This window comes from Scyliorhinus torazame, chromosome 11 (assembly GCF_047496885.1).
Source record: "Scyliorhinus torazame isolate Kashiwa2021f chromosome 11, sScyTor2.1, whole genome shotgun sequence".
Taxonomy (NCBI): Eukaryota; Metazoa; Chordata; class Chondrichthyes; order Carcharhiniformes; family Scyliorhinidae; genus Scyliorhinus; species Scyliorhinus torazame.
Genome location: NC_092717.1, coordinates 182649329 through 182673634, shown reverse-complemented (window position 1 = coordinate 182673634; position 24306 = coordinate 182649329). Strand labels below are relative to the sequence as shown.

The 24306-nt window shown below is 45.9% G+C and overlaps 1 protein-coding gene across 3 annotated transcripts in view; it reads left to right on the top strand.

Annotated features, from left to right (window-relative positions):
- smarcc1a (SWI/SNF related BAF chromatin remodeling complex subunit C1a) overlaps window positions 1–24306 on the top strand; it is a 288801-nt gene that overhangs the window by 119329 nt on the left and 145166 nt on the right. For all 3 annotated transcript variants that reach the window (XM_072468117.1, XM_072468118.1, XM_072468116.1), the window contains exons 15-19: window positions 2408–2479; window positions 4167–4280; window positions 15391–15544; window positions 16597–16713; window positions 22112–22171. In XM_072468117.1, the coding sequence (XP_072324218.1) occupies window positions 2408–2479; window positions 4167–4280; window positions 15391–15544; window positions 16597–16713; window positions 22112–22171 (517 nt within the window). The remainder of the gene's footprint in view (window positions 1–2407; window positions 2480–4166; window positions 4281–15390; window positions 15545–16596; window positions 16714–22111; window positions 22172–24306) is intronic.

Sequence of the window (24306 nt, the reverse complement as noted above, 5' to 3'; positions counted from 1 at the left end):
ACTAGCTAGTGTCTCAACATTTCAGTTTGCTATCTTTGCTATCAGAATTGAAGATTTCCTTAGCCCAGGAATGCTGAGACCAATTGTGAGAAACTACTATTAATAATAAGAAGAATCTTTTATCATAGAATCATAGCATTTACAGTGCAGAAGGAGGCCATTCGGCCCATCGAGTCTGCACCGGCTCTTTGAAAGAGCACCCTACCCAAGCCTACACCTCCACTCTATCCCCATAACCCAGTAACCCCACCCAACAGCAATCTTGGACACTAAGGGCAATTTATCATGGCCAATCCACCTAACCTGCACATCTTTGGACTGTGGGAGGAAACCGGAGCACCCGGAGGAAACCCACGCACACACGGGGAGGATGTGCAGACGCCGCACAGACAGTGACCCAAGCCGGGAATTGAACCTGGGACCCTGGAGCTGTGAAGCAATTGTGCTAACCACCATGCTACCATGCTGCCCCTTTATGGTCACAAGTAGGTTTACATTAACACTGCAATGGAGTTACTTTGAAAAGCTCCTAGTCGCCACATTCGGGCACCTGTTCGGGTACACAAAGGGTGAATTCAGAATGTCCAATTCGCCTCACAGCACGTCTTGCAGGACTTGTGGGAGGAAACCGGTGCACCCGGAGGAAACCCACAGACATGGGCAGACTCTGCACAGTGACCCAAGCCAGAAATCAAACCTGGGTCCCCGAGAGCTGTGAAGCAACAGTGCTACCGGCTGTGCTACCGTGCCGCCCCTAATTAGATTATGATGAAATAACTCTACAACAATGCTGAATTAATCCTGGACCTTAGATTATGACTGTCACATGCAACCGTTGCCAACTTTGCAATGAAGGTTGGTTTGTTGTGGATAAATGGGATAGTTCACTGACGTTTCATTATTGACAGCTACAAAGTGCTCAGCTGCAATTAATTCTCTGATCTATCTGCACACTGAGCTTCCAAACTCATGTTCTGGTGATGCCAGAAACTTGGCAGCAGACTTTTCTCCCCGTGCGTATAAAGCTGAGCAGCATTTGCAGAGTCATAGGAGCAAGTTATGTCACTTAAACTTCCTCCCCATCGCACTTTTTTAATCTTTTAAGATAAGGGAATAAAATAAATTGAAAGTAACTTAAATTGTAGAATGTCAACTTTCAAATACAAACTGTCTTGGGGAGACCATCAGTAAGAAATTGTTATAATATGGGGCTGGTTGAGAACAGCAATGAATTCTGAAAGTGAGGGTGCTGGAGAATGGGGATGCTGCATGCCATTATTTTTCAACTTTTGTTTTGTGGAACAATATGCGACCAGCATCCTCATGCTAATTTGTGCTGTTTATTTGACTGTGATTCTCCATCAGGCATTTGGCAGAACCAGCTGCAACCAATTCATTCCCCCGAAACCAAAACTAACACATTGGAACTCCACCACTGACCTTTGGTTGAGCTCATTTTCCTTTGGTTGAGCTCATTTTCTCTCTCTCTCTCTCTCTCTCTCTCTCTCTCTCTCTCTCTCTCTTTTCTCTCTCTCTTTTCTCTCTCTCTTCTCTTTTCTCTCTCGTCTCTCTTTTTCTCTCTCTCGTCTCTCTTTTTCTCTCTTCTCTCTTTTTCTCTCCTCTCTTTTTCTCTCTCTCTCTTCTCTCTTTTTCTCTCTCTCTCTTCTCTCTTTCTCTTTTTCTTTTCCTGCTTTCCTAGAGCCTGCTGCAATGACCTCCTACGTCGGAAGCAAGGACACTCTTCATTCATTTCATGTTTTAATTCCTGGTATTTTTACCCTCCCTCTACTTGTCTTGTGTGTGTTTCAGCAGAGAGTGGGACGGGGGGGGGGGGGGTAGTAGATTAGCTAGCCGTTATTCCATTATAATTATTGCATATTTCAACTTTGTTCCAGTTATAAATAAATAAGTATTGTATTGAATTTTCAAAGCTAGTGGCTATACAAGATTCTGCTAACGTTATACATTATTGGTTGAGACTCCGGGGTCTGTGGGGCTGGAATCGACCACGCACTTGCCCAGGATGTCACAACACAATCAAGTGCAGATATATTCTGTGCCTCAAAATTCTTTCTAGAGAGTAACTTCCCCACCACAAGAGGTTAGTCTGACTGGCTCATGATGTTTTTGTTTCTAAAATTTATTGCAAGGTATTCTAAAACCTCAGTCATATTTTGGTCTGGTGGAGAGTTAGATTGTTAGATGTGGTGCTTAGTACGTCACTGAGTAGCTTTTTTTAGAAAGTAACAATGTTGTCTTTTTTTCTCCCAAGATCTTCAGAGACGTAATTTTTCGTCTGTGTTTTATCTTGTTTTTTATGATTTTAGGATGGGGCATGGAGTTCTTCAGTTCTGTTCATGCAAATTTAAAAATAGAATTTACCTAATTGCATTTCCTTGTCTTGTAGTATACATGAGATTGAACGTCGTGCCTTGCCAGAATTCTTCAATGGGAAAAATAAGTCCAAAAGCCCAGAAATGTAAGTGTGCCTGATAAATCTGTTCAAGTACACACGCACAAACCTAACATGCTTTTTCTCTGTTTTGGCTGTCGTTTTGAGTTTGACAATTGTCCAGTGCCATTATTTTAAGGTTTCGGTAACTTTTTTACTGGGTCGGGTATTGTTTGCTGCCATAAGCTTCATCTGATGGGTTCAGTTGGATTAAAGCTGATTGCTGGGTATTGGGTTACATGAACCTGTGCTGATCTTTGTTTCTTAATGACTGTTCTTCATTTTGTTTGTTTGATTTGAATTCATCCATTGCAGTTTTGAACTTTGATTTTGAGGCTTTACCAATCTCGAAGGGGGTTCTCTTTTTTAATGCCAATTATCTGCTCTTGGAGTATTCTTGTAGCTGAGCTCACTAATGGCTAATGATAAGCAGCAACAGTCTCGTGCTGATGTTGCTAGCCCTACATACATTGTTTTTGAGTACGTATATGTATTTGGATGTTTGGTTTGATTGAGTGACCTGATTCGCCAAAGGCTGTGATACCAATAACCATGCCATCCAAATGTGTTTCTATCAATCTACTGTGCTGCTCCAGCACAGTGATATTTAAATGGCAACTTTCCCTTCAGTCCACGTTCACTATGCAGACTGCATCATTCTGATCCCCTCTTTCACAAGGATTGCAGATTTCGTTAAAGGGGAACCTTTAGTAAATTACTTTTTAACGTGAAATCTTTGATTTACCAGGTAGGTGTTTTGCAGTGAGATAGTCCCACTCTTGTTGATTTGTCTTAGTTGGTATATCATTTCATCTCCAGATATCTTGTGAAGTTTCTCAACAAGAAGATTCAATCCTTGTTGAAGTTGATTTTGTAATGTGATGAAACCCATTAGATTACTGTTGTGTAAATGACTATATACTTTAATTTGCTCACCGAGCGTTCTGGTTTAATTATCTTTTGATTTAAAATTGGCATCTACCCAATGATGGATAAAGTATTTCCAACATTACTTCAGAAAGCAATGGCATGATATTTTTGATAGCAAGGAGATTAGAGTAACCAGCAGGAGGTTTACTTGCCCATGTTTGACCTGATGCCATGAGACTTCATGGGGCCCAGAGTCAAAAGTTGAGAATTCACAGGGCAACTATCGCTCACCACAGTGCTGCCACCTATGGTTGATCTGGGACCTTGCCTGTAAGATTCGATTCCACGAATATAACTGTCAGGCTGTTGATTGACTAATCTTTGGGACAGCTCTCCCAATTTTAGCACAAGTCCCAAGATGATGCTGAGGAGGACTTTGCAGTGTCAACAGGACACTGTTTGCAATTGTCATTCCAGTGCCTAGGTCAATGTAGGGTGATCGACCTGGTTTCATTCCTCTTTGTGGACTTTAGCATCAAATTGCATGCTTGAAAATCAAAAGCACCAAAAATGAATTCCAAGGCTATAAACAAATTCTGCTTCAAAAGACATTCTGCTTCAAAAGACTTGTTTAAATGTTTTTGGGGAATGAGCAAAAAGCTGTGGGTTCTTGACGGACAGTGTTTGCTGAGCATCCCATGTGGTGCGGTGGCCTGTCCAGGGAACTATTTCAGTGTCCACCTTGTGTGATTTTTTTTTTTTTTTTAAACTTGCATCTCACTGATCTCTGAACCTGTCACTTCCGGAAAAAGTTATTTTTTTTGCCCTGTGTTTACACCAACAGATATTTGGCATACCGAAACTTTATGATCGACACCTATCGGTTAAATCCTCAGGAATATCTAACCAGCACATCGTGTCGCAGAAATTTAACTGGTGATGTTTGCGCGGTAATGAGGTAAGCAAAATGCCTTTTGTGGAGGAGAGTAGAGGTCCCCTCATCTGCATTGAGCACTGCACTTGCTCAGCCTGAAGGAGACTGTTATTTTCTTCCAATTAAGGGGCAATTTAGTGAGGCCAATTCACCTACCCTGCACACCTTTGGATTGTGGGGGTGAGACCACGCAGACACTGGGAGAATGAGACTGTTATTTTCAACCGTCATGTGGTTTGTTTCAGATTGCTTTAAGATTGTGGGTTTATGTTCCAGATTGGTGCTCTTGTGTGTTATAATGAAGAGTTAATCGTAATACCACCAGGTGCTGTCCTTGAACTTAATTATTGATGTTACTTTACCTGTTCAGGTGGATGTTAATTCCAAAATAGAAATAAGTCTTTTTCATCTGAACCAATCCGAACTAACTTGTACTAGAAGAGGATGAATTGAGGAATAGGTGGTCTATTAGGCTATTTAGTTTAGTTTCATTAATCGTCAATGACCTGCATCTCAAAATTCATAAATTCACCTTTGCTCCATGCTTCCTGACCTGTTGAGAAAGGGAGGCATTTTATATTCACTGTGTTCGGATCAATGTTTTAGAACATGTGTGACGAGTATGAAAAATGCTTAAATTCGGCTATGTAGTTATTCCACTGCAAAAAAAGAAACTTGTTCCACATTTGAAAACAGAAAATATCTGTGGTGATGTTGTCAGATCTTTTTCTTTTTAAATTTAGAGTACTGTTATGGGCCAGGGTTTAGAGAATCCCAAAGTGTATCATGGAGTTCACCTGACCCACAACTTTTAATAGATTGTGGTATGGGGAGCACACGGCTCACTCCACAAGTGTGGTACAGCAGAAATGGACCTAGTATTTTTTTTAAACAAAACAATGTTTATTCTATGAACTCAAGTTAACCTTTTTAAAACAGACAGTGAATATATTAGCAACCAGTAAATCAAATACACCCCCCAAAGAATACAACACTAAGTAATCTGTATGCTGTCCTTTTAACACCCAGAAGACTTAACAAATCTCTAAACAGAAAGCACATCAGGGTTTGCATTCAATACTTAAAACATTAGAGGCTGTTTAGCACAGGGCTAAATCGCTGGCTTTGAAAGCAGACCAAGGCAGGCCAGCAGCACGGTTCAATTCCTGTAACAGCCTCCCCGAACAGGCGCCGGAATGTGGCAACTAGGGGCTTTTCACAGTAACTTCATTGAAGCCTACTTGTGACAATAAGCGATTTTCATTTCATTTCTTTTCATTTCATTTCATTTATAATTCTGAATTCACGAAATGATTAAGAGATAGTCCTTCATGGCAGAGAGCTCAACAATACAGCTGCTTTTTCTGACTTCAGCTGCAACACCCTGAAAAACGAAACCAAAAAGACAGACGCACCCAAGCTTTTCTCAAAGTGTGACTAAAAAGCAGAACCAGGGCTCAGCTCCACCCACACTCTAACATCACTGCAGTAACATGAGCAGCTGAACATTTCATTTTTTAAAATGTTTTTATGAAGAAATTTTCAAAAATATTTTCCACCTTACAAACAACCCCCCCACCCCCCGTAACAAAGAAAAGAAAGAAAGCTTGCGTGGCAAGATATGAACATAGCAAGTCAATAAGATACAGAACTTTGCACATTGGATTCTTCCCGTACATGTCAGTTTCCGGATCATTCATGTGTTTTCTTGCTCAAATGCCCCCCAGAGAAACCCCCCCCCCCCCCTCTTCTCCCCTCCCTACCCCCCTGGGTTGCTGTTGCTGCTGTCCGACCTTCATCCGCTCCGCGAGATGGTCTAGGAATGGTTGCCACCGCCTGTAGAACCCCTGCACAGACCCTCTCAAGGCAAACTTTATCCTCTCCAACTTTTGATAAACCTAGCCATATCGTTTATCCAGGCATCCACGCTGGGGGGCTTCGCCTCCTTCCACATTGGCAAGATCCTTCACCGGGCTACTAGGGATGCAAAGGCCAGAATGCCGGCCTCTTTCGCCTCCTGCACCCCTGGCTCGTCCACTACTCCAAATAGTGCTAGCCCCCAGCTTGGCTTGACCCGGACTTTCACCACCTTAGATACTGTTCCAGCAACTCCCCTCCAGTGCCGGGCATGACCAAAGCATATGGACATGGTTCGCCGGACTTCCTGAGCACCTCCCACATCTGTCCTCCACCCCAAAGAACCTACTCAGCCTCGCCCCTGTCATATGCGCTCTATGAACCACCTTAAATTGTATCAGGCTAAGCCTGGCACACGAGGAAGAGGAATTAACCCTACTTAGGGCATCAGCCCATAGCCCCTCCTCAATCTCCTCCCCCAACTCCTCTTCCCATTTACCCTTCAGCTCCTCTACCAAAGCCTCCCCCTCTTCTTTCATCTCCTGGTATATCGCCGACACCTTGCCCTCCCCGACCCATACGCCCGAAATCACCCTATCTTGAATCCCCTGTGCCGGGAGTAGCGGAAATTCCCTCACCTACCACCTCACAAACGCCCTCACTTGCATGTACCTGAAAGTGTTTCCCAGGGGTACCCCAAACTTCTCTTCCAGCGCCCCTAAGCTCGCAAACGTCCCTTCAATAAACAGGTCCCTCATTCTTCTAATCCCTGCCCGATGCCAACTCTGAAACCCCCCGTCCATCCTTCCTGGGACAAACAGATGGTTGTCTCTGATCGGGGACCACACCGAGGCTGCCGTCGCGCCCCTGTGCCGTCGCGCCCCTGTGCCGTCTCCACTGCCCCCAGATCTTTAGCGTTGCCGCCACCACCGGGCTTGTGGTGTACCTTATCGGCGAGAGCGGCAGCGGTGCCGTCTGCAGCGCCCCCAGGCTCGTTCCTTTGCAGGACGCCATCTCCAACCTCTTCCACGCCGCCCCCTCTCCCTCCATCACCCACTTACGGATCATTGCCACGTTGAGCTGAACATTTCTTAAAGAGACGTTCTCATGACAGTACCCAATTAATTTCTTTTCCAATTAAGGGGCAATTTAGCGTGGCCAATCCACCTAACCTGCACATCTTTTGGGTTGTGAGGGCGAAACCCACGCAAACATGGGGAGAATGTGCAAACTCCACACGGACAGTGACCCAGAGACGGGACCGAACCTGGGACCTCGGTGCCGTGAGGCCACAGTGCTAACCCACAGCACCACCGTGCTGCCCTGTTGTGAGATCTTTGTTGAAGGAAACATAATTCTGTCCCTCGCCTGCTCTTTCCTCTCTCCCCCCCCCCCCCCCCACCCCTGTTTTTGAAGTTCAATCTGTTTCTGGGGGATTGGTGGTAGGGGGCAAATATGTAGGCAAGTGATGAACATCATCAAGAAGTCTTACAACACTAGGTTAAAGTCCAACAGGTTTGTTTCGAATCACTAGCTTTCAGAGCACTGCTCCTTCCTTGGGTGAATGGGTCATTCACCTGAGGAAGGAGCAGTGCTCCGGAAGCTAGTGATTCAAAACAAACCGGTTGGATTTCAACCTGGTGTTGTAAGACTTCTTACTGTGGTCACCCCAGTCCAACGCCAGCATCTCCACATCATTGCTACCACCCACCCCGCAGATTCACTTGAGGAAGGAGCAGTGCTCCGAAAGCTAGTGATTCAAAACAAATCTGTTGGACTTTGATTCGAAACAAATCTGTTGGACTTTAACCTGGTGTTGTAAGACTTCTTACTGTGCTCACCCCAGTTCAACGCCGGCATCTCCACAAAGTTGACCATTCTACTTTCTTTAGCAGTTTCATAGAATTTACAGTGCTGAAGGAGGCCATTCGGCCCATCAAATCTGCACTGGCCCTTGGAGCACCCAGCCCAAGCGCACACCTCCACCCTATCCCCGTAACCCAGTAACCCCACTTAACCTTTTTGGACACAAAGGGCAATTTAGCATGGCCAATCTACCTAACCTGCACATCTGTGTTTCCCAGTCTTGTCGATCATCAAATGGGAACAGCTTTGCTTTATCCATATTGTCTAAACCTGTCATAATTTCCGACACCTCTATCAGATCTCCTTTCAATCTTCTTTGCTCTGAGAAGAATAACTCCAGCTCCTCCAATCTGGCCATGTAGCTACCTCGAACCGTCCTCTCGAGGACCGTCATATTGTTCTAAAATGTGGTGTACAGAACTGGGCATAGTATTCTGGATGCGGTCTGACCAAAGTTTTATAAAGGTTCAGCATAACCTCCCTGTTTTAGTACTTGGCATGTTTGTTTATACAGTCCAAGGTCCCAATCCTGTCACTTCCAAACGTCTATGCAAATAAATACCCTGGCACAATACTGAGCCATTAACTTTATTTTGCATCTCCCCATCCTCGCTGCCAAAGTGCAACCCTTCTCTAAGATTCCATCTGTTAATTCCGTGAGCCTATCTTATGTCCTTGTTGCATTTTGTTAAGATCACCCTTGCTGTTAACCGCACCCCCAATTTGATATCTGCAAATTTTGGACTTTTACGTTGGAATTACAATGTACAAAGTCATTAACTTTTTGACTTTGGCATCTGTCCATCTCCTGAGACGATGGGTTTGTGCCAAAGGTGCATGTCACTTCTGTATTGAAAGTGTGTTGTGGTTTCAGAATCCGAATGAGCAGCACTGCCTTCTAGGTTGGATCAAGGCCAATGTGATTTATTTTTAAATCTTCCTTGTGGGCTCTTCCCCCCCCCCCCCCCCCCCCCCTGCCACCTGGTCATTTTTTTGTCCTCGGCTTTTTCCACAGCATTCCTTTTTACTTGTCTCCATGCACTCTGGTCAACAGCTAGGACATCCCATGCATTGCCTCTGATCCTGGTCAACTTCAAATCTCGCTTTCAGACATTCTTGTATCCCGTGTGTGGGGTAACTTATCGCATGTCGATAGCAAGCTCCCCTTTGGGGATGTGGCTGCTGTACATCAAGCTCTTGTGAACCAGCCAATGGAGCTGCCACTGACCTGTGAAGCAAAACATGCAGAGGATCCCTGCATGCTGGTTTACTTCTGTATTCTGCGCACCTTGCTTGGAGATGCCCAATATTTGCCTGAAGCAGCGTAAGTTGGAAGACGCCCAGTGCTTTTCTTGGCTTGCATAAGTTCCACATACCCTGACCTTGAATGAGCTTTGTGTTTTAAGTTCGCTTGCAATTGATCCACACTCAACTTCTCAATTGACAGCTTGTGTCTTTGCCAAAGTCACCAGGATTGCGTGTGTGGTTAATGTTGACATTGCACTCCGGATGCTCTCTGGGAGTTTGTCTGGCTCAGACATGTAGTGCCATGCCCTCCAGGTTTCTGGAGCAGGTGTCCTGATTACACTTTGCAGTGCCCATTGGGAGCATTCTTTGGAGAATTATGGGGCTGTAGCCTTTTTGGACCCAATGGCTTTCATCACAACTTGCAGTACTGAAGTCAGGAGTGGCCTCTTTTAGGTCTCTGGCTGTTCTCCTTTTGGGCTGCTGGCAAGCTTCTTGCACCCTCATTTGTGTTTTCTTTACTGTCATTTATCTTTTCCAATGGTCAGGAAATGGTTTGGAAAGGTTCTTGCCTGCGTGGCTAGACTGAGGAGTGCAATTGTAGTTATCTGCTACGAGGGCTGCATTCTGGGTTGTGAGGATGCTCGCTCCTCTTTTTAAAAAAAATATTTCATTGAAAATTTTTGGTCAACCATCACAGTACATTGTGTATCCTTCACACAATAATATAACAGTATAAATAACAATGACCTGTTTTATAAACAAAGAATAAATAACTAAAACTAAATGGCAACTGCCTTGTCTCAGATAAACACTCTCCAAAAATATGATTTAACAGTCCAATATACAATTATTTATAGCAACGACCTATACATATTATACATATATATTAATAACCCTGAGACTCCTTCTGGTCGTCCGTCCGATTTTCCCCCCCCCCCCCCCCCCCCACCCCGGGCTGCTGCTGCTGCCTCCTTCCTTTCCATTCCCTCTATCTTTCTGTGAGGTATTCGACAAACGGTTCCCACCGCCTGGTGAACCCTTGAGCCGATCCCCTTAGGACGAACTTAATCCGTTCCAGCTTTATAAACCCTGCCATGTCATTTATCCAGGTCTCCACCCCCGGTGGCTTGGCTTCCTTCCACGTCAACAGTATCCTGCGCCGGGCTACTAGGGACGCAAAGGCCAAAACACCGGCCTCTCTCGCCTCCTGCACTCCCGGCTCTTGTGCAACCCCAAATATAGCCAACCCCCAGCTTGGTTCGACCTGGACCCCCACTACTTTCGAAAGCACCTTTGTCACCCCCACCCAGAACCCCTGTAGTGCCGGACATGACCAGAACATGATGGTGTGATTCGCTGGGCTTCTCGAGCATCTCGCACACCTATCCTCTACCCCAAAGAATTTACTGAGCCGTGCTCCAGTCATATGCGCCCTGTGTAACACCTTAAATTGAATCAGGCTTAGCCTGGCACACGAGGACGATGAGTTTACCCTACTTAGGGCATCCGCCCACAGCCCCTCCTCAATCTCCTCCCCCAGCTCTTCTTCCCATTTCCCTTTCAGCTCATCTACCATAATCTCCCCCTCGTCCCTCATTTCTCTATATATATCTGACACCTTACCATCCCCCACCCATGTCTTTGAGATTACTCTGTCCTGCACCGCATGCGTCGGGAGCTGCGGGAATTCCCTCACCTGCTGCCTCGCAAAAGCCCTCAGTTGCATATATCGGAATGCATTCCCTTGGGGCAACCCATATTTCTCGGTCAGCGCTCCCAGACTTGCGAACTTCCCATCTACAAACAGATCTTGCAGTTGCGTTACTCCTGCTCTTTGCCATATTCCAAATCCTCCATCCATTCTCTCCGGGGCAAACCTGTGGTTATTTCTTATCGGGGACCCCACCAAGGCTCCCGTCTTTCCCCTATGCCGTCTCCACTGTCCCCAAATTTTCAAAGTCGCCACCACCACCGGGCTTGTGGTGTATTTCTTCAGTGAGAACGGTAATGGGGCCATCACCATAGCTTGTAGGCTTGTCCCCCTACAGGACGCCCTCTCTAATCTCTTCCACGCCGCTCCCTCCTCTTCTCCCATCCACTTACTCACCATTGAGATATTGGCGGCCCAGTAGTACTCACTTAGGCTCGGTAGTGCCAGCCCCCCCCTATCCCTACTACGCTGTAAGAATCCCTTCCTCACTCTCGGGGTCTTCCCGGCCCACACAAAACTCATGATACTCTTTTCGATCCTTTTGAAAAAAGCCTTCGTGATCACCACCGGGAGGCACTGAAACACAAAGAGGAATCTCGGGAGGACTACCATTTTAACCGCCTGCACCCTCCCTGCCAGTGACAGGGATACCATGTCCCATCTCTTGAAGTCCTCCTCCATTTGTTCCACCAATCGCGTTAAATTTAACCTATGCAATGTACCCCAATTCTAAGCTATCTGGATCCCCAAGTAACGAAAGTCCCTTGTTACCTTCCTCAGTGGAAAGTCCTCTATTTCTCTGCTCTGCTCCCCTGGATGCACCACAAACAACTCACTTTTCCCCATGTTCAGTTTATATCCTGAGAATTCTCCAAACTCCCGAAGTGTCCGCATTATCTCTGGCATCCCCTCCGCCGGGTCCGCTACATATAACAACAAATCATCCGCATACAGAGATACCCGGTGTTCTTCTCCTCCTCTAAGTATTCCCCTCCACTTCTTGGAACCCCTCAATGCTATTGCCAGGGGCTCAATCGCCAGTGCAAACAGTAATGGGGACAGAGGGCATCCCTGCCTTGTCCCTCTATGGAGCCGAAAGTATGCAGATCCCCGTCCATTCGCGACCACACTCGCCACTGGGGCCCTATACAACAGCTGCACCCATCCAACATACTCATCTCCAAAACCAAATCTCCTCAGCACCTCCCACAAATAATCCCACTCCACTCTATCAAATGCTTTCTCGGCATCCATCGCCACCACTATCTCCGCTTCCCCCTCTGGTGGGGGCATCATCATTACCCCTAGCAGCCTCCGTATATTCGTATTCAGCTGTCTCCCCTTCACAAACCCGGTTTGGTCCTCATGGACCACCCTCGGGACACAATCCTCTATCCTCATTGCCATTACCTTGGCCAGAATCTTAGCGTCTACATTTAGGAGGGAAATAGGTCTATAGGACCCGCATTGCAGCGGGTCCTTTTCCTTCTTTAGGAGAAGCGATATCGTTGCCTCAGACATAGTCGGGGGCAGCTGTCCCCTTTCCTTTGCCTCATTAAAGGTCCTCATCAGTAGCGGGGCGAGCAAGACCACATATTTCCTGTAAAATTCAACTGGGAATCCATCCGGTCCCGGAGCCTCCCCCGCCTGCATGCTCCTAATTCCTTTCACTACTTCCTCTATTTCAATCTGTGCTCCCAGTCCCACCCTTTCCTGCTCCTCCACCTTGGGAAATTCCAGCCGGTCCATAAAGCCCATCATTCTCTCCCTCCCATCCGGGGGTTGAGCTTCGTATAATTTTTTATATAATGTCTTGAACACTCCATTCACTCTCTCCGTTCCCCGCTCCATCTCTCCTTCCTCATCCCTCACTCCCCCTATTTCCCTCGCTGCTCCCCTCTTCCTCAATTGGTGGGCCAGCAACCTGCTCGCCTTCTCCCCATATTCGTACTGTACACCCTGTGCCTTCCTCCACTGTGCCTCTGCAGTACCCGTCGTCAGCAAGTCAAATTCTACGTGTAGCCTTTGCCTTTCCCTGTACAGTCCCTCCTCCGGTGCCTCCGCATATTGCCTGTCCACCCTCAGAAGTTCTTGCAGCAACCGCTCCCGTTCCCTACTCTCCTGCTTTCCTTTATGTGCCCTTATTGATATCAGCTCCCCTCGAACCACTGCCTTCAGCGCCTCCCAGACCACTCCCACCTGGACCTCCCCATTATCATTGAGTTTCAAATACTTTTCAATGCACCCCCTCACCCTTAGACACACCCCCTCATCTGCCATTAGTCCCATGTCCATTCTCCAGGGTGGGCGCCCTTCTGTTTCCTCCCCTATCTCCAAGTCCACCCAATGTGGAGCGTGATCCGAAATGGCTATAGCCGTATACTCTGTTCCCCTCACCTTCGGGATCAACGCCCTTCCCAAAACAAAAAAGTCTATTCGCGAATAGACTTTGTGGACATAGGAGAAAAACGAGAACTCCTTACTCCTAGGTCTGCTAAATCTCCACGGGTCTACTCCTCCCATCTGCTCCATAAAATCTTTAAGCACCTTGGCTGCTGCCGGCCTCCTTCCAGTCCTGGACCTCGACCTGTCCAGCCCTGGTTCCAACACCGTATTGAAATCTCCCCCCATTACCAACTTTCCCACCTCTAGGTCCGGGATGCGTCCTAGCATACGCCTCATAAAATTGGCATCATCCCAGTTCGGGGCATATACGTTTACCCAAACCACCGTCTCCCCCTGTAGTTTGCCACTCACCATCACGTATCTGCCCCCGCTATCCGCCACTATAGTCTTTGCCTCAAACATTACCCGCTTCTCCACTAATATAGCTACCCCCCTGTTTTTCGCATCTAGCCCCGAATGGAACACCTGCCCCACCCAACCTTTGCGTAGTCTCACCTGGTCTATCAGTTTCAAGTGCGTTTCCTGTAACATTACCACGTCTGCCTTAAGTTTCTTAAGGTGTGCGAGTACCCATGCCCTCTTTATCGGCCCGTTCAGCCCTCTCACGTTCCACGTGATCAGCCGGGTTGGGGGGCTTTTTACCCCCCCCCCGTGTCGATTAGCCACCCCCTTTTTCCAGCTCCTCACCTGGTTCCCACGCAGCTGTGTCCCCCCCAGGCGGTGCCCTCCCACCCCATACCAGCTCCCCCCTCTCCCCAGCAGCAGCAGCCCAATAATTCCCCCCTCCCACCCCCCCCCGATGCTCGCTCCTCTTAAGTGCGATCTCATGCTAGAAGCTAAGCAGTTTCGAAATTGCTCTAACGTTATCAATTGTGCAATCCTCATGGGTGTAGTGGACTTTAAAAACATTTTTTGTTTGAGTACCTAATTATTTTTTTCCAAAGGGGCAATTTAGTGTGGCCAATCCACGTAACCTGCACATCTTTGGATTGTGGGGGTGAAACCCATGCAGTCACTGGGAGAATGTGCAAACTCCACACGAATAGTGACCCAGGCCGGAATCAAACTGGGTCCTCGGTGCCGTAGGCAGCAGTGCTAACCATTGTGCCACCGTGCTGCCGTGTTGTGGACTTTTTAACGACCATGTGTTAAAGGCAGTTTGCTTCTGCATTTCAAACTTGATGGCGGTTTGTGTGGGTTCCTTGTGAGCATTCTAGAATTGCTGTCGATATGCCTCTGGAACTAACTCTGGTAGTTAGGATGACAGCCTTGGTCTGTTCAAAATACATGGACACATCTGGAGGCAGCATGGAGGAGACCACCTGGGCTCTCTCTCACAGCTGTCCTTGAATTATAAATGTCCAGATATCTGGTGGTTGCTTTAGTTGTGATACTTTCCCAAAAGTAGCAAAAAATGACTCCATGGCACTCGATAAATTTGGGATATAAATCTAGTGTACTTGAGGGAATGGTTTTGGGGTAGTGGATGCTCTCCCTTGGTCTCTTTTCTCTGCTCTTTCTTTTCTCTTGCTTTCACCTTGATGGTATTTGAATCCCTGATGCTGAGATGAGTGTGTTGACATTAAACCAAGCGTGACCATTTTACTGTCATACCTTTACAATTTTAAATTTATTTTGTTGCTTAAGTAAATGATGTTTCCATTATTTTAGTACTAAAATTTGAAGCTTTGCTTGAATTAATGTATGAACTGGATATTTGTATCGATTTTAAAATTGGACTTTTTACTGGCTTTGCATCAAGATTTTTTTTTTTGTTAAACTTAGTGGCTGGGTTTTGAAGATTTCATTGGGTTGGGGTTTAAGCAGTGCCTTTACTTTTTCATTGGTTTAACGTCTGTCTAGAGGGAGTTACCTGCCAACTTGTGTCCCTCTGAACTGTTCTGCTTACACATATATCATATCTGATGGTGGGGGTGCGGAAGAGGAGGAGAAGAGACTATGGTGGTCCTGAAATAACATCAAAATGGCAGATTGCATGTTGTGATGTTTTACTGTGCACATTCATGTGCACGTTACTTTCTTCAGGGTTCATGCATTCCTGGAACAGTGGGGCCTTGTGAATTACCAAGTGGATGCCGACAGTCGACCTCTGCCCATGGGTCCTCCTCCTACCCCTCACTTCAATGTTCTCGCGGATACTCCTTCGGGCTTGGTACCAGTTCATCTCCGGACTCCTCAAGTAAGACGCAAGAAATCAATTGTTAGTCTTCTCTTTGCTCTGTCTATTGGTGCCCCACCCCTCAATCTAACCTGCTGGGAGAGGGGCCAGTGTGCAAGATTATTTACTAATTAATTTGGGAATTGAGTAGCATGCTTTCTTTTTCCTGCTTGCATTGTGGAAATAGGTTCTCATAACATGCATTCATTTCAGTGGTTTCTCTGTTGGGTTTAAACACAGAAAATATTGGAACCGCACAGCAGTTCCTCATTGTCGTTTGACTAGAGAAAAAATTGGCTACAATTTGAGTAGACCAGCAATTCCTTCCTTGAATTACATTTTTATTTTGAATTTTCACTATGCAACATTTGCCGATGTTTCAAACACTGGAGTGAAGGGTTTGCCAAGTTGAGCGGGTTGGGCCTCTACTCGGTGGAGTTTAAAAGAGTGAGAGGTGACCTTATTGAAACATAAGATCCTGAGGCCACTTGACTGGGTGGGTGCTGAGAGGAGGTTTCCCCTTGTGGGGGATTCTTGTAGCTAGGGGACGCAGTTGTGAGGATGCTCGCTCCTCTAAGTGCGATCTCATGCTAGAAGGTAAGCAGTTTCGAAATTGCTCTAACTTTTGGAATTCTGTTTGCAGAGTAGTGGAGACTGGGTCATGGACTGTATTCAAGGCAGTTTGTCAAATTTTTCTACAACAGGGCTTAGAGGGTTACTGGAGGCTGGCAGGAAAGTGAAGTTAAGGCCATAATACATCAGCCATGCCTGATCTTAACAAATGGCCAAGCAGGCTCAATGGACCGATTTCCCCCTCCTAGATATTTTTTGGTCTTGCAGGTGCCAAGTTGGCTGTTTTTCTGCCTTGAGTTAGGCCTCCGTGACATTTTTTCTCAACTTGGTTTCATATTCTGATGCATGTTTTCCTGTTTGCAATTGATTGTGTGGTATGTTCATTTAGCAACTCTTTCAGTTCAAAAACCTGAAATCAACAATTGACTTCTATGATTGGCTTAGTTTTCCAAATTATTATTTTGTACGATATTCTCTTAAATCTCAAACTCCTTGTGCAGATTCCTGCCTCTCAGCAGATGTTGAACTTTCCAGAAAAACCAAAGGACAAACCGGCCGACCTACAGAACTTTGGCCTGCGTACTGATATGTACACCAAGAAGGGCACTTTAGCAAAAGTAAGTATTTTATTTTTACTTGAAAAAGTTAAGCATAGGATCCTTGATTGGGACTACCCAACGAAAAACTGTGATGGAACCAAATCCCTAATAATTTTTAAAAGGAAACTCTATACATGAGAATTTAAAAAAGTTATCTGCAAAACGCAGGAGAATTCCCAAAGTTTATTGCTCTTTGCAGGTCAACTCCAGCAGTTGTTGTCAGAGGTTTGCAGTTGTCCAGTACACAAGTGTTTTTTTTCATTTCATGGAATCTGCGCATCACTGCAGCATTTGCTCTCGAGAGGTGTTGGTGAGCCACCTTACTTAACTGTGGGAATCAATGTGATGTAAGTACCCCACAGTTCTGTTGTGGAAAACACTTTAGGATTTTGACTCAGTGGTATATTCCCAACTATTAAGACCCAGGAAGCCAGCAGTAAGAAGAACCTAGGTTTTAAATCAAGGTCACGTAATGTTTGCCCACGGCAGTTAACTATTTACACAATACAGCCCCTTTGGGCAACCAACATGCCGATCCCTGTCAGGGCCAGCGTTTAGACTCTATTCTTACAGGCCACAGCTGGATGGGCCTCCACCCACGAGCAGGAAAACTCTTAATCCACGAGTTCCATGGGGAGATCGGTCAAGGTATTCCCGTGGGCCTCGTGGGGTCGTCGCCCCACCCCCCTCCCGGCAGTCCAAATGTTCCCATTTGCAACCATCTGAGGAGGTCTTGTGCACGGCTTCGCACATGACTGTGCTTCCACCAGAGAGGGCTGGGTCGGGTGGTGTATAATGGTTGGTAAACTGCCCTTTTTTGGACAATCTCCAGAGGATTATTGCCTGCACTTGGCCCCGGACATGACATCATCTGCAGGTGTGGATGCTTCACTGTCCCATCTCTGAGCCAGAGTCGTTATCATCTTGATGGTCCAGGTGTTGGGCCACAGTGGTTTGCACGCCTTGGCTAAGGAGTGGTTCCCGGTGAGGTAGAGGTACCGATGCCCCTGGCCCAGATGCCCTCTGTTGCGGGCTCTCGCTTCTTCAGGTAGTTGATGTGTTTGAGAAAGGTCTTCCCATGGGTCTTGACCTTGTCAGATACAGGCCCTGTTTTCTCCAGAACAATCCCTGAGAGCCAGAGTATACCTTCTTCAAAGTTGCGGATATCCCTGGTTGAAAGCTGTAAGTCTTGCTGCAGCTCTACTTTTCTGCCCAGGTTTGGAAAAGTCTGGCATAATTGGGTTCTGAGGCATCAGCCCATAAATCCATGGGCTGCTTCTGGGGCCTCAGAATTATATGTCATAAGTCATCCGTAGTTCGCTGGGTAGAACACCCCAGACCTGATCTGCTGTCGATATAACATCGCCGTGGCTCAGTTGAATCCCGCATGCCGTTTTGCCAGTTCAGCTCAAATGTCCTGGTATATTCGGACCTTGTTCCCCTCCCATTCACAGTTCTGCTTCTCCCTGGCCCACTGCAAGATCTTCTCTTTCTCCACAAACTTGTGGAGTCTCTCAATCATCGCTCATGGCGGCTCCCCAGCTCTTGGTTTCTGCCTCAGAGACCTGTGCGCTTTGTCCACTTCGGGGGGCCTTGTCCAGCATCCCCTTTGCTAGCAGCCCCGCCAACATCCTCGAAATATACCTCGTGGCACTTGCACCGTCCATTCCTTCAGGCAGCCCAACTATTTGCAGATTCTGCCTCCTCGACCTGTTTTCCTGCTCCTCCACCTTTGCTCACAGCCTCTTGCAAAGGTCTCTTAAGAGCTCCAATGCCACCACTCTACTACTGTTCAGAGTTCATCCTCTTGATCTCTCGGATCTGCGAACCCTGAGCCTCCAGACATTTTTCCACCCTCTCCCATCAAGCCCTTCAGGGGTACTACAGCCCCTTGATGGCCTTTGAGCGATCCTCCCGCATCTCCTTCCTCTGCTGGCGGGATTCTTCCTTGACTGTTCCACCTGGGCCTTGCCAACTTGCACTGACCCTTCCCCCTCCGCTATCTTTCCACTAGCTGCTGCGACACAGGTCTCTTCCAAATCCTTGGCCAGATCCTTCACCTGCTAGGTTTGGTAACCTCTGACCTTCAGTTACACTATTCCGGCGAAGTTGCACCCGATTTGGGGTAAAAAGAGCTCTTTTGTACACCTTCAAGCAGGAGCTGCCCTGTGTGCGTCCACTCACATCATGGTTGCCACCAGAAGTCCAGCCATTGTCGTTATATGGCTGATCCAGTTCAAATTCTGGTCAGTGGCAACCCTCCGGATGTTGATAGTGGAGTATGTAACGATCATAATGTCATTGAATGTCAATGGTGGATGTTTGCTTTCTTACTTGTTGGAGGTGGTCATTGCCTGGCATTTGTGTTGCATGTTACTTGGCACTTATTAGCCCAAGCTGGAATGTTGTCCAGATTTTCCTGCATGCAGCCATGAGCTGCTTCAGTATATGAGCATTTACGAAAGGTAAATGCAGGAAGGATGTTCCCGATGGTGAGGACCTTTTAGGACTGAGATGAGATATTTTTTCACCCCAGAGCTTGGTGTGCCTGTGGAATTCACGACCACAGAAGGTCCTTGAGGCTAAAACATTGTATGTTTTCAAGAAGCAGCTGGATATAGCTTTGGGTATCAAAGGAAATGGGGGGTGGGGGGGTGGGGGGGGGGGGGGGGGTGGGAAAGCGGGAACAGATTACGGAGTTGTGTGATCAGCCATGATAATGAATGATGGCGCAGGCTCGAAGGGCTGAATGGGTTTCTCCTCCTATTTTCTCTATTTGTAAGTACTGATCGCTGCAATCATCAGCGAGCATCCTCCCCTCTGATTTTTATGATGGAGAGAAGGTCATTGATGCATTTGAAGATGATTGAGCATAGCACACTGCCTTAAGGAACTCCTGCAATGATGTCCTGGAAATGAGATGACTGTACTCAAACAACCACAACTGTCTTCCTTTCCGGAAGATGTGTGACTCCAAACAGTGGAAAGTTTCCCCACCCTTCCATTGACTTCAATTGTGTTGGGCCCCTTGATGCCATACTTGGTTAAATGCTGCCCCACTTATTAAAATTCAGCTGTTCTGTCTATGTTTGAAGGTCTGGGGCTGAGTGTCCCTTGTGATCCCAAATCGAGCACTTGATAGCACTGTTTAAAAAAAAAAAAAATTTAGAGTACCCAATACATTTTTTCCAATTAAGGGGCAATTTAACGTGTCCAATCCACCTACCCTGCACATCTTTGGGTTGTGGGGGCAAAGCCCATGCAAACACTGGGAGAATGTGCAAACTCCACACGGACAGTGACCCAGAACCGGGATCGAACCTGGGACCCCGGCGCCGTGAAGCAGCAATGCTAACCCCTGTGCCACCATGCTGCCCTTTGATAGCACTGTTGACATGTACTTCCATTACTTGGCTGTTGATTGAGAGCAATCTGATGAAATGGTGAATGGGCACATCAAATTTCTCCTCCCTTTTTGTGGACAGGATGTACCTGGGCAATGTTTCACATTGTCGGAGCTGCATTGGAACAGTTTGGCTAGAGATTTGGATATTTTTGAAGCACTGATCTTCGATTCTACAGTTGGGATCTGACCAGGGCTTGTGCACTTTGCGGTGTCCAGTGCCTTCAGCTGTTTCTTGATATTCTGTGGAGTGAATCAAATTGTGGCATATGTGTTGCCTGGCACCTCAGGAGAAGGCTGAGTAATACGCTCTGCACTGAAGGCTAAAGATGGTTACAAATGCTTCAGTGTTTTTTACTTTTGGCTTGCTGGGCTCCCCAGTTGTTGACTATGTTAGTGGAGTGGCAACCTCCGGTTAGTTGTTTAATTGTCCACTGCCACCCGTGACTGAATGTGATAGCACTACAGAGTTTTGATCTGGTCTGTTCATTGTGGGATCGATTAGCTCCTTGTAACAATTTTTCAAACTAGTGGACTTCACTAACATAATTGAGTACTAATATCCCTCTCTCAAACTCCAAATAATCCTGTGTTCTCATGCCCACTATGATTCCCCTTTATTGAAGACTCTGATTTGAAGCATTCTACAATTAGGTTGTAGACAGGAGCTCAGCTGTTTGTTGCTTTAACTTTGCTCATTTTGCTTCCAAATTTAAGTTTAAGTTTCTTTGGCAAGAGCTTGGGGTTGTTGATCCATGAATCAAGGTGTTCCAATTTTTGAAATTGGTAAATGTAATTGCAGACCAGAGACGCGTTCATTGTCCTCTTTAAAAAAAAAAATTCAAAACTATACAGTAAATTAGACTGCACTATGCTGAGTTGTATTTTATATGTAATAAAAGCAAAACATTGAGAGTACTGGAAATCTGAAATCAAAACAGAAAATGCTGGAAATACTCATGTTCTGGCAGCATTTGTGGTGAGAGAGTTGAAATTTTAGTCCGTGACTTTGCATCAGAACGGGAAAAGTTAGAAATCTTGTACGCTTTGAGCAGTTGAAAAGGGAGGGTGGGAAGAACAAAGTGAAGGGCAGGAGAGATTAGAGACAAAATTTGCAAGGTCAATGGGAGTGGTAATGGCACCAGCAAAGAAAGAAATTATGTCCAAAAGAAGTGTGAATGGCCGGATGCTGAATAGCTGTCCGAAAGCAAAAGTGAGTGGGGAAAGAAATCAAAGTGAAATAAAACTAAATGGGGTCAGAGATTACGACCTAAAAATGTCATTTCAAATTCACATTAATCAACTAAAATGGCCATCTTTGGTAGGATACTGATGTGGTGCAACATTTATCCTGAGATGGTTGATTCAATGAACAGATTGAAGCTTGTTCCATCTTCAGGGGCATTTGTTGGGAAAAAAGAGGAAGCTGATCCTTCTTCCCACCCTGCAATATCTCTCGAAAACATGGAAAGAAGTCTTACAACACCAGGTTAAAGCCCAACAGGTTTGTTTCGTATCACTAGCTTTCGGAGAGCACTGCTCCTTCCTCAGGTGAACTGAGGAGAACTCCATTCACCAGAGGAAGGAGCAGTGCTCCGAAAGCTAGTGATTCAAAACAAACCTGTTGGACTTTAACCTGGTATTGTAAGACTTCTTCCTGTGCTCACCCCAATCCAATGCCGGCATCTGCACATCATCTCGAAAATATGGCTGCACTGATTGCATGGGAACAGGTTCTGGATAAACGTTGATATTCTCCACAGTAAAATACCCCATCGATGCCCTTAGTTCTTGGGTGAAACATGACCATTTAGAAAAGCACAGGAAGGCTGCTGACCTCTGCAAGAGCGTATGCCTGAAAAAGTTTGTGCTTTGGATGGAGGATGGAAGCATGTTTGTGATGTGACTGGTGTGAAAACTGAGCGAAATATTGAAAATTGGAATGTACAAGTTGGTTCAAATACTGTCTCCATTTCGATGTTTATATTTCTCTGCTGTGACTCTGTCTTTCAGCAAAGTAAGGCCAGTGCAGCCAGGGACTGGACGGATCAGGAAACTCTGCTGCTCCTGGAGGTGAGTGTTTCTGATCACTTTTAATCTTGCAGGCTTGGCTGGAATACTTGGTTACAAAGTTGTTTCAGAATACAACCTCGTTTAATTTTGGGAGTAATTTATGGAGACAATCCTGAATAAATTTGTTGATTGTACTCTTCAGTTGTGTATATTTTGCAACATTACATTTGCTTCATTAAATCCTCTGCAAAGCTGAAGAGCTGACAAAACATGCTGCACTCTGTCATATGGCATCTCTCCGCAAACCAAGTTTGAGATTACTCTGGATATTAAGGAAGTGTGCTAGTGACTATAAAAGCATGGAGCTGATGAATCTGTCCAAGACCTCTTTGAACATAGGTCTGACTTTGACAACTATCGGAGAAAAAGTTGACGAAGCTTTGAGAGAAATTAAGATTTTAAAATCTATGCCTCTATACACTAGGGAGGTGATGAATTCAAAGCAGTTCCAAGTTTCAAAAATATAGGTTGTAAAATATTATTTCAACTATTAATATGTAACCAGAATGATGGAGATATCCTCCCCGGACAACCCACATGTCTGTGCTCTTCCAATTCTCACCCATGGTGCATGCCCTGTTTTCTTCACTGCACCATTGGCTGCCAAGGCCCTTGGCTCTAACTTCCCTCCGTAAACCCATCTGCCTTTCCATCCCCTTCTCATCCTTTAAGTTGCTGCTTAAAATATCCCTCTTTGACCAAGCCTTCGGTCACCTGTCCTACATCTCTTTGCCATAAAGTGGCAACTTTTGTTCGTTAGCCCTAAGTAGCTTGGTAAGTTTTACAATGTTAAAGGCACTGCATAAATGCATATTAATCTGTTTAGAAGTGAACCACTAACATTTCTGTGGCAATTCGATGACTGCTTACAAACGAAAAAATGAAGTATGTGGGAGATGGATGTAAATAGACTCCCTGTGACACCCACACTGATATGAAGGGCTGAATGGTTCTTTGCACTGTTTTTTGTGTTGGACAAAAATGGCATTATGGAATAAAGAGCTCCGCCTCTCTTTTGCTTTGGCAAGGCCATCTATAATCTCATATCTGGTTTCAACCGAGTTGGTCTTTCACTTTCACCACAGACTAACTGATATTATTTCACAGTTTATTTGCTTTAATATCCCATGAATTACATTGTGCTCTATCCTATTCTGAAACAGTTTTAAAACACTTCCCTATGGAAATTTATTTGAAGTGCTCCTGTTACATAAGCAGACCCTGCAGCCATTCAGTACCAGCAGCTTTCAGTTAATGGTCTTGGTGGCTGAGGGAATACTCACTGCATTGTTAAATACATAATTGTGAAGTCATAGAATGGTTACAGCACAAAGGAGACCATTTGGCCCAATTTGCCAGTGCTGGCTTTTTTCAAGAACAATTCAGCTTGTCCCACTCTAATGCCCTTTCCCTGTAGCTCTTCATTTATTTCTCGTCCGATAGTTATCCAATTCCCCTTTGAAAGCCAAGATTGAATCTGAGACTATCACACTCTTGGGTATTACATTCCAGACCCTAACCTGTAACTATGTAAAGTTTTCCCTCATGTTGCCATTGCTTCTTTTGCCAGTCGCCGTAAGTCAGCGTCCTTTGATTCTTGATCTTCCCATCAATCGGAACACCTCTGTCTCCTCTCTTAATCTTCTCTTCCTGAAAGTGTATAGCCCCAATTTCTCCACTCGATCCTTGCGACTGAACTCCCTCATCGCTGGAACTGTTCTCATTAATTTTTTTTTCCACACCCTTCATATACTTTCAAATGTGTGATGCTCCGAAATGGACAAGAGGACTTCCGGTGACGGCGGGAGGGAGGCAGCCACGCGTTGGAGGGCTCCCGTTCGGGAACGGCATTGTCGGGGGTTAACGCCCGGTCCTAGGGCCAGCGAAGGCAGTAAAAGTCGGGAGACAGCACCGAGGTGAAGAATGTCGAAGACCAGCAAAAAAACGGCCTTGAAAAAAGCGGCTGAAAGTCCGTTGGGGAGTGGAAAGGTCACCGCGGGGTCAGTAAAGAAAATGGAGGCTGGAGCACCAGGGGAGGCCGCAGTGCTTAAGGCTGAAGGAATAACTAAGGTGATGGCTGCGGAATTCGAAAAGCAGTTTGCGCAGTTTGCGAAATGGATGGAGACAGCGAGGAA